Source organism: Drosophila montana, unplaced genomic scaffold (genome assembly GCF_035044405.1).
Source record: "Drosophila montana isolate Dmon_TW-CO22-7 unplaced genomic scaffold, ASM3504440v1 contig_3833_1, whole genome shotgun sequence".
Lineage (NCBI taxonomy): Eukaryota > Metazoa > Arthropoda > Insecta > Diptera > Drosophilidae > Drosophila > Drosophila montana.
In genome coordinates, this window is record NW_026998704.1 from 1,445,462 (window position 1) to 1,461,395 (window position 15,934).

The following is a 15,934-nucleotide window of genomic DNA, read 5'->3' on the forward strand; positions in this document are numbered from 1 at the left end:
GTTGTTTGTTGTTTGTGTTTATTATTTTGTTGTGGGTGTGGTTGTAGGTTGTGGATTGTTGTTGTTGTTGTGGTTGTGGTTGTAGTTGTAGTTGTAGTTGTTGATATTTGTAAAGGTGTAAAAGGTTTGCATATTAAATTATGATTTTTGTGTGTTTTTCTTTGTACTCAAAATACATAGTTTCGTATTAAAAATCATAAATCAAACTCTAAACTTATACAACCAACTACGAAAGAGAGTCTTTAAGTGCAAATCGTACTTACTTGTATACTAAACGGTAATTGTTTCCATAGTCTGGTATTATGTTGGAGGGCAGTGGTGTGCAACGGCCATCCAGACAGTGCTAAGGTGTGAGATTGAGAATAACAAAGAGCTCAGTTTATGTGCTAGCCATAGGGAAGCAGAAATTGAGTTTTTCCTTTCGAATACTTACGTAACCATTACCACATGCGGAACCCTCCGCTGCTGGCCTGTAGGCAACACAATAGCCCGTCTGTGCATCGAAGCAGAAGAGCTGGGCGCAGACACGCTCGTCCTTGAAGCAGGCGTAGGTGCCGCGATCTCGCCGGCATTGCGCGTCCAGGGAGAGCAGTGTACCCGGCAGGGATCTACCCAAAGCGCTGTCCTCGTGTGGTGCATTGTGCAGGCAGGTGGCGGTATCCCCACTGTGAAGGCAGGTTGGATGCAGGGCTTTGAAAAAAAAGCTAAAGCATTTAACTCACTTGAGAAAGTGGTGGAAGCTCTGCACGGTGCAGGCGGACCAGCGGAAGCCGCGCTCCGTATGACGCAAGTCGGACATTATGTAGCCATCCTCCCAGCGGCAGCGCTGAGCACCCGGTCCGCCCAAATAGCTGGGCGGCGGCGAGCCGTCGTGCACGGCTCCCAATCTGCAAGCAAGGGGAGAGTATTTCAGGCTTTGACTCGATTGAGTTGCGGGAAAATCGGCAAAATGTTAATTGACTAATTGCACGCCGAATGATGTCAAACGGAAATGCAAAACACGTTTTCAACTCCAGTTGCCGGCTCGTTGCGGTCATGCGCCGGAAATTGATGCTGTTTGCTTTTTTTTTTATATGTGTCTAATGGACTTGGCGTTAAATAGAGTGGAAGTAGAGTGCAAAACATCCAAGCCAAAGCGATAAGCAGTTCCGTTTGACAACTGACACTGGAAATGTGGCCAAAACTAGCCCTGTGACTGGGGCTATCTGTGTTACTTGGGTACTTACAAGTGTCCCACCTCGTGGGCGGCCACAATGATGCCGCTGAAGCCGCCGGTGTCCTCGATGATGGCCACGCTGTTCACCTTCTCCAGCCGCTTGTTAACCACGCAGGCGCCGCCAACATAGGCAAAGCCTGTAGGCCATATGCATATGGCGAAAATTAGAAAATTATTTTGGGCAATTAGCTTGGTCTGCCAACGGGAAGTTGACAATTTTCATTTTAACTAGCGACTAGTATTAGTCGCTACTTGTTGATGCAGTTATTAAATTCAAAAAAATAAAAGCCGCTTTAGCATTTTGCAATTGGTATTTACTTTCAAAATTTCGATATGGCCTAAACGGCGTTTATTTCTCATATAATAACTGCCTTTGAAATAAACATATGTTCGTGTGTATACTCCATGTGTGCCATATTGTATTTATGATTTAGGTTTATAATAGCTTTGATGATGTGAACAATCCACCAGTTAGGAGATATATAGGTATTAATATATAGTTAAAATTTAGTAACAATTGCCTTGAACAAAAACCAGTCAAGTCACAAGCCCAAAACCCATATCAATATAGAGCATAAGCAAAATAATGGTAAACCTTAAAAGCCATACAAGAGCCGGAAAAGTATAATATAATGTTATTGATATATTTTTAGAATTTAATAATATATATAACTTAACAAAATTTAATTAAATATAACTTCTTATTAGACCCTAAATTTGCTAGTATACAGGCTATTTGAGTATTTGCAGCTGGATCTTCACAAATACCTAATCCGTATTTACATTTCTTATAGATTCCTGCAAAAAACTTATACAAATTGTAGCTTTATATATCACAAAAAATATATATCACAAAAGTTTCGTGCCCCAGGCATGCATATAGCACAGTGGTACGAAAACGTTTAAAGAATATAACACAGAGAAAAATGAAGAAATCATTTCAAGCAAAAGTTCGGCGAACAGACGCAGAATACATATGTACATGTACATAATCATACACAGAGGAGAAATATAGAAAATAAGGTAAATTGTACAGTTTGAGGAGCATTGCCGAGCAGGGTCTGGCTTTGAGGTTATGTTTGCATTTAAGAGGCGCATGCGCACAGACTCCCTGCTCCTGCTGTGGAGTTGTTTATAGTTCTTGTTTGCTGTACAAAAAACTCGCGTGCGACACAAAAAACACATAAATTAAATTCACGCAAAAAAGTGAATAGAGTAAGTAGAGGAGAATACAAATATAGACACAAGTAAGGAGAATAAATAAGAGACAAAGAAACGTGCATGAAATTCAATTAAATTGGCTTGAGTTTAGATGATGGAGCGACGCTTTAGGTTCGGTTCGGCGGTTGCCGCCTTTAATGTTATGTTGTTTTTTTCTTTTTCAGCGTATTTGATATTTTCGCATTTATCTGTACATTGTCAGCGAACAAATTGTGATAGTTGCTGTAGTTGTTGTTGTTGTTGTTATTATATTTTTACCTGCGGTACCGCGATTACATTCACCAAATGCGGAGGTGCGACGGCACATATCAAGTCTGCGGGCGAAAATGTTTCAAAATGCGTAGATTTGAGTATGGATTCAATTTCGTTGCTTCGTTTCTTAGATACATATGTGGAGCACTATGTACATAAATTAAATTGATAGTTTTCGTGGCCTCTTTTACGGGCGTACCCAATTGATGGGAATATCGCAGGCACGCCCAGACAAACAGAGAAATATAGTTGGAGCAGCACAGCATAAGGTTTAAGAGCCAAATTGGGTTTTTTTTTGTTGGGGTCACAAAACGAAATATAAAAATACTACAGAGTGTTAATAAAAAAAAAATAGGCGAAAAGTAAAGGAGAATAAAGGAAACATTTTATCTAAAATATTTACCAGCGAGCTATAAAAAAAGCTACTCAAGATTTACTAGCGAGTTCTATAAAATTGTCAAAAATTAATTTCTTTGATTTTCACAACCAAAACTAGGATACGAATAGATTCATTATTAAATACGAGCTACAAATATGACTAATTTTGTTTATAGTAAGATTTAGTTGCAACTGTTTCAGTTGAGGAATTAGGTCTTAAAATTAGGACAACATCTTGACCAAATAATATGTATGTGTGTTTATGATAACTTCCAATGTCACAATACAAATTAAAAAACGATATTAAACTTATGCATATATATAAATTCAGCTACCCATAGAAGGCGTACTATGTATTTGTAACCGGTTATGGTTTATGACCAGCCCGCTCCTCAAATTAGATGAAATAGCGCCTCGAATTTAACTAAAATTCGTATCTTTTACTTGGATGTCGGAGTGTTTGTAAGTGTGCGTGTGTGTTGTGTGTGTGTATGTGTAAATGTGTGTTTTTTTTTAAACCCACACGCATTTTAAGGCAACTTTGTTAAGTGTTTTTTCTAGTGCAAATTACAAAAATTGTAACTACAAACTAGAAACTATTGTAACTAACAGCTCTGATATGTTAAAAACCACATGACATTTGTTCGTGTATTTATTTGTGTGTGTGTGTGTGTGTGTGTGGTCTTTGGGATTTATTTATCTGGTATGGTATTCAATAATTTGTATTTTAGATTTTGATGTATTCTTTTACCCGCTGTGCCTTTGGTGCAACGGCCGCCTTTACGCCTGCGACACATATCATACCTGCGCATAAGTAGACATTATATGGTATATATGTTATATATAAGAATTTCAGATAGGAGATAGTAGAGAGTAAATAGTGGAGAGCGTGATAGGAAAGGGGGAGCCCTGAAGTTGTGGCTGCTAACAAAATATTGCTGCTGTTGAATCTGCAAGAACACAAGAATACACCATAACAGGGTGTCCGGCCGCAGGGACTACTCACTTGGTGATCGCAACGGCGATGTCGTAGACGGGCAGGCGACGTTCTCGGAACAGATACTTGCCCATGTCCGTTAGGGCGGCGGCGGAGTCAATAGCATCGCGGCCCACACGATTACGTTCCAAATAGGGCGTGGCATCGCGACCCTGCAACGGAAACAAGAAATGTGAAATGTTATACTGTGAATTCTTTCATTTATATATAGTTAATTATATATGAATAAAATATTACATTATTATTATTTGCTTGTACCGATAGACTGATTGATTGATTGATTGAATGACTGATTTGTAATCAACGCACAGGTTGAAAGTTGAAATTTTGACTGTGAGTTCGTTTTGTGCTTATGGAAAATTCCACTCGCAAATGTGTAAAATTTTGATCGAGCTTTAAACTTATTTTCGAAGATCGTTATAAAAATTAAGAGAGCTGCTTTGCACTTTACTTCTAACTTCTCGTTCTTGTTGGAAATTAGGGATTAAGCCTTAGGATTAGATTTCAAGTTTCGTCCGATCGTATTAATGCTCTAAATAGTACTTTAATAACACCGTTTGTATAAAACTTAAAACATTTCGTAGATTGGCCTACTTCGCGTTTCCTTATGGCGCACTTGGACGCCTCGTCGCAGCTTTTATACGAAGATGTCGACTCTTGGCAAACTTTAATAGGGAACCAAGCAAAAGAAATTGCATAAATTAATAGTTCCCGGACGTCTTCATCCTTTGGTAGAAAATATCAACCATTAGGTCCACGTATTGGGCTTATTATGCAATCGGCTTAGCATTTTGACAAGAGGCAACAAACAAATGGGAAATCACCAAATTTATGGCCCACTCAGCGCTAAATGTGTCCGACACTTTAGCGTAGGCAGGAGCTAAGTTGCAAGCGGTTTTGACTTGCCACAGAGGGAGAGCGGGTGTCTGGGGGGGCAATTTTAAATGGAGTATGGCGGAATCTGTAAGCCAAACGGAAACAAGTGAACGTGAAAAACGTGCCATGCCGTCTGCGATGAGGCTGATCTGATAAAACCAACGAGGCACAGTGGGCCCTTTTGGCCGAAAAGTATAGCAAAAATTAAAATATTTATGAGGTAAAAGTAGCCGAAAATTTGTTAAGCTTATTACATTTTTCTCCCAAAGCGAATGCCTATTTAAAAAAAATAAAAAATGTAAGAAAAAACAAGTAAGAGGTTCTAGTCGGGAGCTCCCGACTAGAGGATACCCTGAGCCGTATTCTTCCAACAGGCGATAGGTATAAAATGAAAGATACTTGATATATATACACTATTCTAGAAGCTACATGTCAAGTTTGGTGACTCTAGCTCATATTATTTACCAAAATTGCTCAAAAAACAGGATTTCGATATCGATTTTTATCGATTACTTGGAAACGAGGCAAGTTATCGAATATCGGAAACAAACTCGATCTGCGCGGGCATTAGGAGGACCGCTAAACAGCTAAACTTTCAAGTCTCTAGCTCTTATAGGAACTGAGATCCTTGCGTTCATACATACGGACGGACGGACAGACGGACAGACAAACGGACTTGGCTAGATCGACTCGGCTGTTGATGCTGATCAAGAATATGTTAGATGCTTCCTTCTGCCTGTTACATACATTTGAAAAAATACATAATACCCTTTTTACCCATTTCCAATGGGTTCAGGGTATAATAATTATATTAAATATTTAATTTAAAATGTAGTTGTGCATAATATTTGAAAATAGTTATAGATATAATAAATTAAATATCATTTGAATACGTGATATTTGCATCGAAAATAATATTGAGAAATGTTCGCAACACCCAGTAATTTTTGACAACATCTTATTTCATTCACAAGTTACGATTTCTGCAACGCAAAAGGTGAAAAGATCCCATTGTTAGACGCGATGATGCCACTGCCACTGTGAATGGTAATGGAAATGGTGTCGCATGGTTTTCGGATGTGGCAAGTGCCGCCTCGCAAAGTCAAAGTCGTGTGGAGTATTTTTTTTCAGGTCTCTTGTTAGAGCATAAAACTAGTTGCAATTGTGCGTTATATAATTGATGTCTACCGCTGCTGCTGCAGTTGCAGTTGCATCTTAAGGCAGCTTTTCAACTCTCTCTCTCTCTCTCTCTGCGTTGCACATGCAACAATTATCGTGACTAAGGGGCGTTGTTTGTATCTGTGTATCTGTGTATCTGTGTGTTTGCTTGATGTGACAGCTACATAAATTATTATAACACAATTGTCAATCATGTCAGGCCCTAGGCTAATCAATATGTTAATACCTAGCCATAATCTCATATAGAACCCGTTCGACAGGCCCCAAAGTGCAGGTGATAAAAGTAAGTTAAGTGTCACTGCTTTCAGAGATACGTACGTATTTCAGTCAGCTGGAGACGTTTGATTTGCAGTCATTTGCCAATTTACGTTCGAAATGTATCTATAAGATACTTGGATACATTGTGACCGCGCTTGGTCGTCGAGTGTCGCGCCGAGGCATTTGATATATGGCACCACTCACAACGTTCAGAATAACTATATGGTTTATAGAGACTTTAAGATTGTTTATAATACGTGTATTATCGACGTTTATGAACTGCAGTCAAAATAAATCTATTATCCGTATAGAATATGCCTTAGCTATTTAGTGGATAAGGAAATCAAAATTCGATTTGGCAATTGCTGCCACAGAGCATCAATCACAAAAAAAACATATTTAAATGCCGCCAAGTGGCATAGTTATGCGGTTGGATCGAATCTCGTTCTGCTCGACTTCGTCGAAGTCGAAGAGTAATTCTCACATTGGGCGACTTGGCAACACACTAAATAATTGACAATTCGACATATTGATCAATTGTTAGTGCGCGCACGTCTCCAAGTCAAGCTTGAAAATATTTGTTAATTTTCGGCTACAAAAAAAAAACTATCAAGAATTTTAAATGTTCCGACTGCGACCTTGGCTAACAGCTTTTGAGAAAGGCAACGCGCGACTTCAATTGCTGCTGGGAATTACGGAATTGTACCGAATTATATATCAAAGTATACCAAACATCGCTCTAATTGTACAAATGCAGCTTACGTGGTATTTAACAGCTGATAGACGCCCCTTACGCTGGGCATTCCACATTTAAGTGGAGGCGCATCTTTGAAGGCCCTTCGTTTATGAGCACCTGAGGTGACATGGGGGCAGCTAATGCACAGCGACCAACTATCTACTATTTGGTAGATTAGTCGGTTAATTGCTTTGATAAAATGCTTTAAAGCCTTGCTGATGCATTGCAGTGTGAACCAAGGTGCCAGCTGCATTTTATCGGGCTCAATCGAAAATAATTCAATAATATATAAGCAAAATGATTATATATCTTCCTTATTTATGATATCGAAATCAAAGTAGTTTTCTTTATTTCCTATTCTTGAATTAAGAATGCAAAATGGAATACCTCCCACGCGATCGATATTATAAAAAAAAAGATCGACTTGATGATATGATGTTAATATTCATAATATAAATATTTTATTTTATTACTAATTTCATTTGATTTATAAATATTGTCTGTCCGACATTCTCATATCACATTGGCAGTTCAAGTTATATTTAGTTTGATAAAACTTTATAAATACGAGCTTTACAATGTTCCTTAGATTGGAGTAATATCCTATTAATATGGGAATTAATATACTTAATACTTTAAGATGTCTTTATTAAGCTCAGCAAAACCAAATTTTTCAAATACTCCTAACAAAGGTCTAAAATACCAACCACATCGGTCTACTATATGTTTCTATATGCTATCATAAGAACAATCGGTTGGTAATTTAAATTTCAAAAAATCTCACTAGAATTGGACTACTTATTTATAATATTATGGAATTAAAGTTTTATTATTGTTATTATCCCATCTTTTCAACGCTGTTTAGGAACTTGATGTCTTGATTAATTTGATGAGACTAGCTTTGTTAAGAGAATTGAAAAGAAATTGTGCTGTCTATAAGTTTAAAGGTAATCACAAAAGTCTCCCCAGGCAATGTTAAGAAACTTCAGTCTATTCTCCTCCAGCGGACAGTTTAGGGAGAGCCACACAACCGCTGATAGACACTCAATAGTTTGATGGACTACGGATGACCTGACCTATGAAAGTTACACAATGCCAGTTATGTTTGGAACATGTCGCATTTTGCATTTACAAAATATGTGAATATATATTTTACAGCCGGTCCGATTAAAAAAGAGTCATTTGTCAAGTAATCTAATTTGTGTGAGCAGAAACAGAAATATTACACATACGATCCGTTGCGCGTTTTCGGGTGTCTCACATTAATAGCTTGGCATGAACGAGTGCGAGTCCGAGTGCGAGTACGAGTAGTACCTAAAATGTAACCAGGCTGGCAACTGGGAGACCGGTTTGCCTTTCCCAAAAATGGATGTAGTTTTTATTTGATTTTGTTTTGTTTATTTTCTGGCTGCCTCAAAATGTTGCAATGTTTGCTTTGTGCGTAATTAAATGTAAAGTCTTGCGGCTCTTGGACTTAATATTTTAATTTAATTTACAGGGCGCATAAATCTTGGCAAAACTGTCAAACCGACCGCTAGTTGTTTATATTTCTATCATTTCGAAACGAACGCAACGAACTATGCAACTGGCCGCGAGTTCAACAACCCACCCACCCAACTCCAGACCCAGAGCCAGACCCAGAGCCAGCATCAGTTCCAGCTCCGGCTCTGTCTCCGTCTATGTTTCCAGCTCCAATTGCAACTCCTACTTCCACCGCAATGACATACGGCTTGACTCTTGGATAGCGGCTGCGCCCACACAGTCAGTGGGCTTTAGGAATGGAATTGGGCGACAGTCAGTGGCCACTTTCGGACACCACCCACGGCGCTGTCGCGTTCGGTTTATAATTTTATTTTGTATTTCGCCTTTGGGTCAGGCCTCTGGGGCATACTTTTCCTTTTTGCCGTTGCTCCATTGCAATTTATGTATTTCTGGCACTTGCAGTTCCAGCTACTGGCTGTGGCGACAACTGCGACGACTGCGATAAGCTCTTTGCTTTCCAGTTGCCGCTTTCGTGACATATGTCTATACCAGATGCATATTTTAGTATATGGTATACAATTTGCCCTGGGGCCAACACCTGGTCGAGGCCTGGCAGCTACTTGAATTTGAAACTTCGTTAGCAAGGAATTTGTTATGACATTTCCAAATATGAGTCTCAAAACTAATTCTCTGAATGTGTGTGTATGTGTATGTGTGTGATATTTTTGGGTCTGGATCTGGTCTGGGTGTGGCATTGGATATGCATTACTTGGCATTTCCGTGGCAATTGATAAATCCAAGCAGATAAGCCCGGCTGGAGATTGTTGATTGGCAGCCGCACATGTGCTCGACATAAGTCAGTCACGAAAAATTCATAACTGAACGCGAAATCAGATCAAAAATGTGTTTACGAAATACTTTCTTCTGATTTCAATTCATTGACAATTTTTTAATGGTTGAAGGCCTCTCGAAAAGTTATAATACTTGACCCGAATGTTGAAAGGAGTTGCTTAAGCCTGATGGCCATTTATATCATTTTATGCTCCATTGAGAAAATGTTCACATAAATTAATCAGTCGCTGACAAATAACCAGCAGAATTACTTAAAGCGGCGGAGTGCAAAATGTTTGTGTTGTTTAAATTTGCGCAATTAATCGATTCTTGCTGCAACAAAACGCTCAGACAAATAGAAAAATAAATGAAATCAAATAATAAATTATACAAAAAAAAACATGAAACTGGCAAAGCGCGTAACTCAAAATATTGGCAAGGCTGTGCAAATAAATCTAAAGGCGTTCTGTGCTCAAAGGCTACCCCTTACCGCCTCCCAATGAAAAGAGAGAGAGAGAGAGAGGGAGAGAGAGGTAGAGAGAGAGGGAGACAACAATAAGTTGGCGCTTAAACGCTTTGGTGACTGCCAACCTAGTTTCCAGTTGCCAACTTAATAATGCATCAAACTTCAATTTATGGCTAAACTGAAATTCTAATCGAGTGTAGGCCAGTTAGTATGCAGCTCTCAAATTACAATTTGCTGCTATATTAAATGTGCACACACACACACACACACACGCACACACACACGCATGTATATATACTGATTTACACTATTTGTTGTTGCACACGCACATAATAAATTGCGTATACGCAACGTTGCGCCGCCGCATTGAAAAATGTTTGTGGCGCAAGCGCAACGTTCGACACTTGTACAGCTGTCGGTTGTCGGCTGTCGCCTGGCTGTACGCATGGCGATATGTTGCCGATAGGCGGCTCGTTTTGCGGCATGGGCGGGGTCGCCGGCGGCCGGCGGGCGGGCTGCCTGGGCAGGTGTAACTCAATTCTAACGGAAAGTTGCCCGCAATTAATTAAAATGTTAATTAAATGTCACAGATAAAAGTTCATTCGGTCGACCATGCTCAACGGTAGCCCAGCACAGCGTCAGCGTCAGCTGCCCACGCCAATTCATTTAATAATCGCATTCAGCCTTTCAGACAGTGTTGGCTTAATAAATCTGAAGCTACGACTTATTATGATTGCCCACAGATGAAATGAAAACGAGATAGAACAGATCTCATTGGCACACAGAAAATTGACTACCCTGCAGAAGCGATATCTTCTTCGTAATTAGTTGTCGATATCTTAAAATAGAACATTTTCGCAATAAAAACTCATTTTCTTGATGTTCATAGTAATGAATAATTAGTGTTGTGTAAAGATAAGTTTTGAAAGGTGATTCCCATTGTAGCTATATGATATAAAGGTTTGATCCGGCCGACTTCGACATTTTATTGACAACCGGGAGACTAGTTTGCACAGAAGCAGACAATCGGATAAAAGGATATACTAAATCGACACGGCTATTAATCCTAATCAAAAATATATATACTTTTATCGGCTGCAAGTGTCTATTTCTATGCCTTACACATTTTATAACAAAACTAAATGACCCCTCAGAAGGGTATTAAAAGTACTGGCCAGATGATTAATAGAGCTGACCTGGAACTAGAGCACCGCTTGCATCATACTTGCGACCAGATAACATTAGCTGGGAGAACATTCATTTGAAGTACTTTAAATTAATGGTTATTTGAGAAAGTTCGAAGCATTTTGGGAAACCAAAGCTGAACGGGGCATATTAATTCCGAATCGAAACAGTTCTCGCATGCTATAATTAATATGTCAAAAAAATTTATTATTGCTCGATATGATTGCTGCCGTACCCCTCTGCTCCCCCGCCCCACCCCCCCTTCGGCAAATGTAATGCGTGACTTTGTTTCAATTCCATTAAGCGGTTGCATATTTGCAAACAGACTTCATCGGCTTATCGGATATGCAATATCGTATAATTTGTAGCCCCTTTGCAAATTCTGAGTAATTACTTGGCCCCGGCTCCGAGTCGGAGCCGAAGTCGGAGCTCGAACATGTTACAATTTGGTGTCATAAATTCGCATTCGGATTTGTTGTTTATGGCCAGCGAAATATATTTCAACATTAATTAGCGACTAAAAAAATGTGCTGCTCGCCAGCGTTTAGCGACGGATGCAGCCGGCGTATCTGTATCTGTCAAAAACGTATATATGTATCTATATTTGTTGGCTGGCTTTACGGCAGCGACACAGAAGAGGAAGTCGCTGTATGAAATTGGGCTAAAATCTAAACATCAGCAGGCCCATTAAATTATATAACTGCGACCAACGCAGCAGCGACAACGACAACAACAACAACAGCAACAACAACATTTTGCAGAGTCTGCTGCTGCATTATTTATGCTGTCTAAAACAATTTTTTTTTTGTTTACGTGTGTGTCGCGTCGACCAAAACCAATTGACGTACTTAGGGTAAGCCGTGGACGTGTGGGCCGCTGCCTGATGCAACTGAGAGCGCAATCAGTTTGCGGTTGTGCAGGTGGCAGTGCCATGGAAAAACTGCGCCAATTTACCACTTTCCCGTTAGAGTACACACATACTACGTATGCATGGATAGCCCGTTGCCAGACTCTTCCCTCTGCCGGCAGCGACAAATGGCTTCCTGAACTGTGCGACCGGCGCGCTCAGACTTGTGTGAGAAAGTCAAACGGTCGATGTAATAATGTTGTCAGAGTGTGTTTTATGGTCTGGTTATGCAACGGCATTTCACAGTGACTGAAGAAGCTGCCATGTTGCCTGATGAAGGATCCACGGAGTTGGGATGATTAACCCTCGGGTTGTGACTTAACTAACCATGATGGATTGCACACAGTATATGTGGATATGAGAGCTAGTTGAATGTGCTTTGATTTGATCTCGATTGCTGCCAATCGACATTTCTATTTGGGCCTGACAGCTTCGGCAAGTTCGTTGCCTGAGTCTTTTGTTCGCGTGCGGCAAAATTTGCTAATTCCTTGGGCATTTAGCAACGTGTGTTGGTTTTTTCTTCTTTCGTGCTGCTTGCACGAGTATTTGCTTCTAAAAAAACTTGTTAAAATTTGTAGCTTTGCTTTGTTTATGGCCCAAACAAATGCCCAAATTGATTGCTCACATTTTTTTCTAATGAATCGAGTTCGCAGCGCATGCGTTGCATGTTGTTGTTGTTGTTGTTGTTGTTTCATTATCTCTTCCTCTAACCCTCTCCCATTTTCTGTACGATTGGCAACTAAGTCGTGATAAAGTTTTCGGTTGCCTGCGGCCGTCATCTGCTCCAATTGCAATGCGCCTTTTGGCTGAGGGTCAAAGTTGACTTCGCAAACTGATTACTCAATTAGTTAAGTGAAAGTTGAGCAGCCATCTACTGGATTGTGTAATAATTGTGGATGGATTTAGTACTTACGCGTGAGATAATAATGCCAGCAATGCTGATGCGTATTCTGGGTCCCTTCAGTAGGCGATAGCGCAAATCGACACCGTTCCAGAATGAAATAAAGTATCGTTTAACCTGCACAAGAAAGGGAAGAAAAGATATATAGAGACTTTAGAGCTTGTATCATGCTTAGTTATACGCCCATTGGTTAATCTTCTGATGGATATCTGCTATGCCCACATTCATCAGAAACAACCGCAGCTGTAGTTGTCGCTGTCGCAGGGTTCATCTTTCATCTAAGCCGCTTATGGCTACAAGAACAAGATCGCACCCAAATCAGGCAGCCCCATTAATCTTCACTGAGTGATGTGCATACAAAGCAGGTGTGTCGGTGAGGTTAAGAACTGTAGCTTAATAGACAACAAATGCACAACTGAGTAGATTGAGAGATACAAAATAATTCTGGGCAAATTGAAACCAGTAAGAGCGCTCTAGTTGGGAGAGCTGGACTAGTAGATACCCTGGGCCTAGCGACATTATTAACATTCCAATTTCCTTGTGTATACATGTTGTATCTAGGAATTAACCAAAGCACAGAGCCTTAGCTTTAGAAATGAGACCTTTTCAATTTTGGTTAGAACTTGACGAGGCACCCAAAGAGTTCAATGCTTCTTAATATGTATCTACCAAGCTTGATGCCTCTCGTTTCTCTGAGCTAGCTTTAAAAACCTTGTTCCAATAATATGGAGTTCGAAGAATATAGCGAAAAATATAACGTTAAATAAGTTCTGCGTATGATATACGAGAATATTCTATATAAATATATATATAAATTAAAATATAAAGTGTCTAACTTTTGTAGTTTAGATATATAGATTTAGTTAGATATACTTAATTAGTCCGGAACTGCCAATTCCTTACATTTGCACATAATCATCATACTCCTTTTTACCCATTAAGAAAACGTAAGGTATGACACTTCATCGAGACACTTTGTACAATTCATATGAAGTCAGTTTTTCAATCTAAGATCATATTTGAATCTTTGTGGGTGCCTTTCGTGCAGGTACGCACAGTCGAATACCTGCGCTTAATTAAATCTTTATTCTATTCGGTTTTTGCTGTGCATAAGGCCCAATTATTACGTGCGCCTTGTCTTCTATGTGTACGTATACACGTTCCCTTCTATCTGACTCGTAAATCGCCAAAACAACTTTTACAAATCTCCAGACTGGGCTGGGAGTGTATAGTCTTTTGGCAATTTAAAATTGTCCGGCCGACTGTCTGGATAAATGTCATTGACAACTTCATGTGTTGTGCCCCTTTTGATTTTGGTACGCACCTGCAGGTTGTCTCCGCCATGGAGACGATAGCCATCATAGTCGACAATCACCAAGACCTCCGGATAGATGACGTACGGGGCCTGGCGTCTGTGGCGCAGGCGCGACTCAGAGGTATGCGGTTCGGCCGGGTCCGCCTCTGTGTCCAGGGTGCCCTCGTCCTCGTCGTTGAGATCCTCAAAGTCGGGACTATTGCCGCTGCTGCGGCGGCTTCGGCGCTGACGGCGCTGCAGGCGTTCGAGTTTTTCACTGGCCAGCAGATCGTCTGGCTCCATGAAGGCTGCAATGGACAGAGAGAAGGATGACGAATGAATCACATTGAAATGAAATGCAATCGCTTCATTATTGCCAAGCAAGTCAGGTAGCTGCCCATTTAACTGTATTTAATATAATTTTTCGCTCATTATAAGGCAGCCCCAACAAAAAAAGATGTTGCGAAATCGTTTTTGCTTACGTGCGGGGCTAGCCGAAAATCGTGTAAATGCCGAAATACCAACCATAAAATAACCGTGTTTATAGTGCAACTAAATTAACGCGTGGTATTTTGGCGCCACCGGCCAACCGCAAAGGTAAATGCATCCGGCGAAGGACAGCATCGAGTACGCCAACGACGGCGACATCGAAAGTTCAAGCCTCGCATTGAACTCACGTTAAGAGCCGTAAAGCGAACAGGAAATGCTAATCATGTGCACGTCGATCTCTCTCGCCTGACTGACTGACTGGCTCGGAGACGGGCAGATTTATGCTTAGAGCTTAGAGATGGTTTCTAGTTCAATGTGCCCATTATTTAAGATGCGCGCACGCTGCCGATACAGATGCTGATTAGCGCGGAACAAATGAAGAGTAATATGCTACCCATGACGGCGGCTCAATGTCAGGCCAAGGTGGACTTTTGGTGAAAGACAAAAGCATAATAGATGGATGTAGCGGTAATCAGCGTTACAGACTCTATGTAAGACAAGCTTCTTTCTGGGTTATATGTCAAGATTTAAATGTTGTATACCTACCGAAATCACTTAGTTGATCATCAGTGGCCGATGCCTCACGTTTGTAGACAATGTGATGGGCCTGCTCCTTGTTGGGACTTAGCTCATGCGGCAAAGGTTTAATGACCAGATCGTGACCAATGCTGCCCTCCTGTAAAAGATTCCAAATGAAGAATAATGTTGAGTTTTTGGGCCACAAATGAGGAAGTATAAAAACTTAAAATATGGCATGTAGTAAATTATGTGTAAGAAATTGTGAGAATGTAAGCTCGGCTTATTTTTCAAGCTAAAGCAGTATGCTGCTTAACTTAACATAAGTCTGTTAAATCGTGACTGTTAACCATGATCTGTTAACTGCGAATTTAGATTAACAGATTAAAAAATGTTACAAATTTGAATTTCAATTTTAAGATAAAAACATATAAAAATGATAATAATTTAAATAAAATAAGAACAAGTTATATCAATAAAATGATTTGAAAATAATCCAAGTGAAATACAGCACCTCATATTCTGTTTGGTCTACTTTAAAGGCAAATTAAATATGCTCTGCATTACAATCACTTAACCAAAGCTGTTACTAACTTGAGTTGTTAACAGATATAATTTTAACCAGGGCTGCAAGCTGACAAAACAGCTATATCGGTTAAGACTATCTTCTTTAAGGATCCGTTCTTGATTTTGGTTTTCCACATGCATTAATCTAAGTTCTGGTTCAAATCTTAGCTTGTCATATATTTT

The 15,934-nt window shown here is 39.9% G+C and overlaps 1 protein-coding gene and 1 long non-coding RNA gene across 10 annotated transcripts in view; one reads left to right on the forward strand and one right to left on the reverse strand.

Moving 5' to 3' along the window:
* The window catches only part of LOC135437699 (uncharacterized), a 120,504-nt gene that overhangs the window by 52,359 nt on the left and 52,211 nt on the right, over positions 1-15,934 (forward strand). The window lies entirely within an intron of this gene.
* sona (sol narae) overlaps positions 1-15,934 on the reverse strand; it is a 60,142-nt gene that overhangs the window by 4,290 nt on the left and 39,918 nt on the right. For 6 of the 9 annotated variants that reach the window (XM_064696091.1, XM_064696093.1, XM_064696098.1 and 3 more), the window contains exons 5-13: positions 15,215-15,344; positions 14,210-14,487; positions 12,898-13,002; positions 4,074-4,216; positions 2,696-2,751; positions 1,227-1,353; positions 723-887; positions 434-665; positions 264-343 (exon numbers count right to left, since the gene is read on the reverse strand). In XM_064696091.1, coding sequence (XP_064552161.1) covers positions 264-343; positions 434-665; positions 723-887; positions 1,227-1,353; positions 2,696-2,751; positions 4,074-4,216; positions 12,898-13,002; positions 14,210-14,487; positions 15,215-15,344 — 1,316 coding nt within the window. Of the gene's footprint in view, positions 1-263; positions 344-433; positions 666-722; positions 888-1,226; positions 1,354-2,695; positions 2,752-3,818; positions 3,872-4,073; positions 4,217-12,897; positions 13,003-14,209; positions 14,488-15,214; positions 15,345-15,934 lie in introns of all 9 variants that reach the window. The other 3 variants (XM_064696094.1, XM_064696090.1, XM_064696096.1) reach the window with 1 other exon arrangement.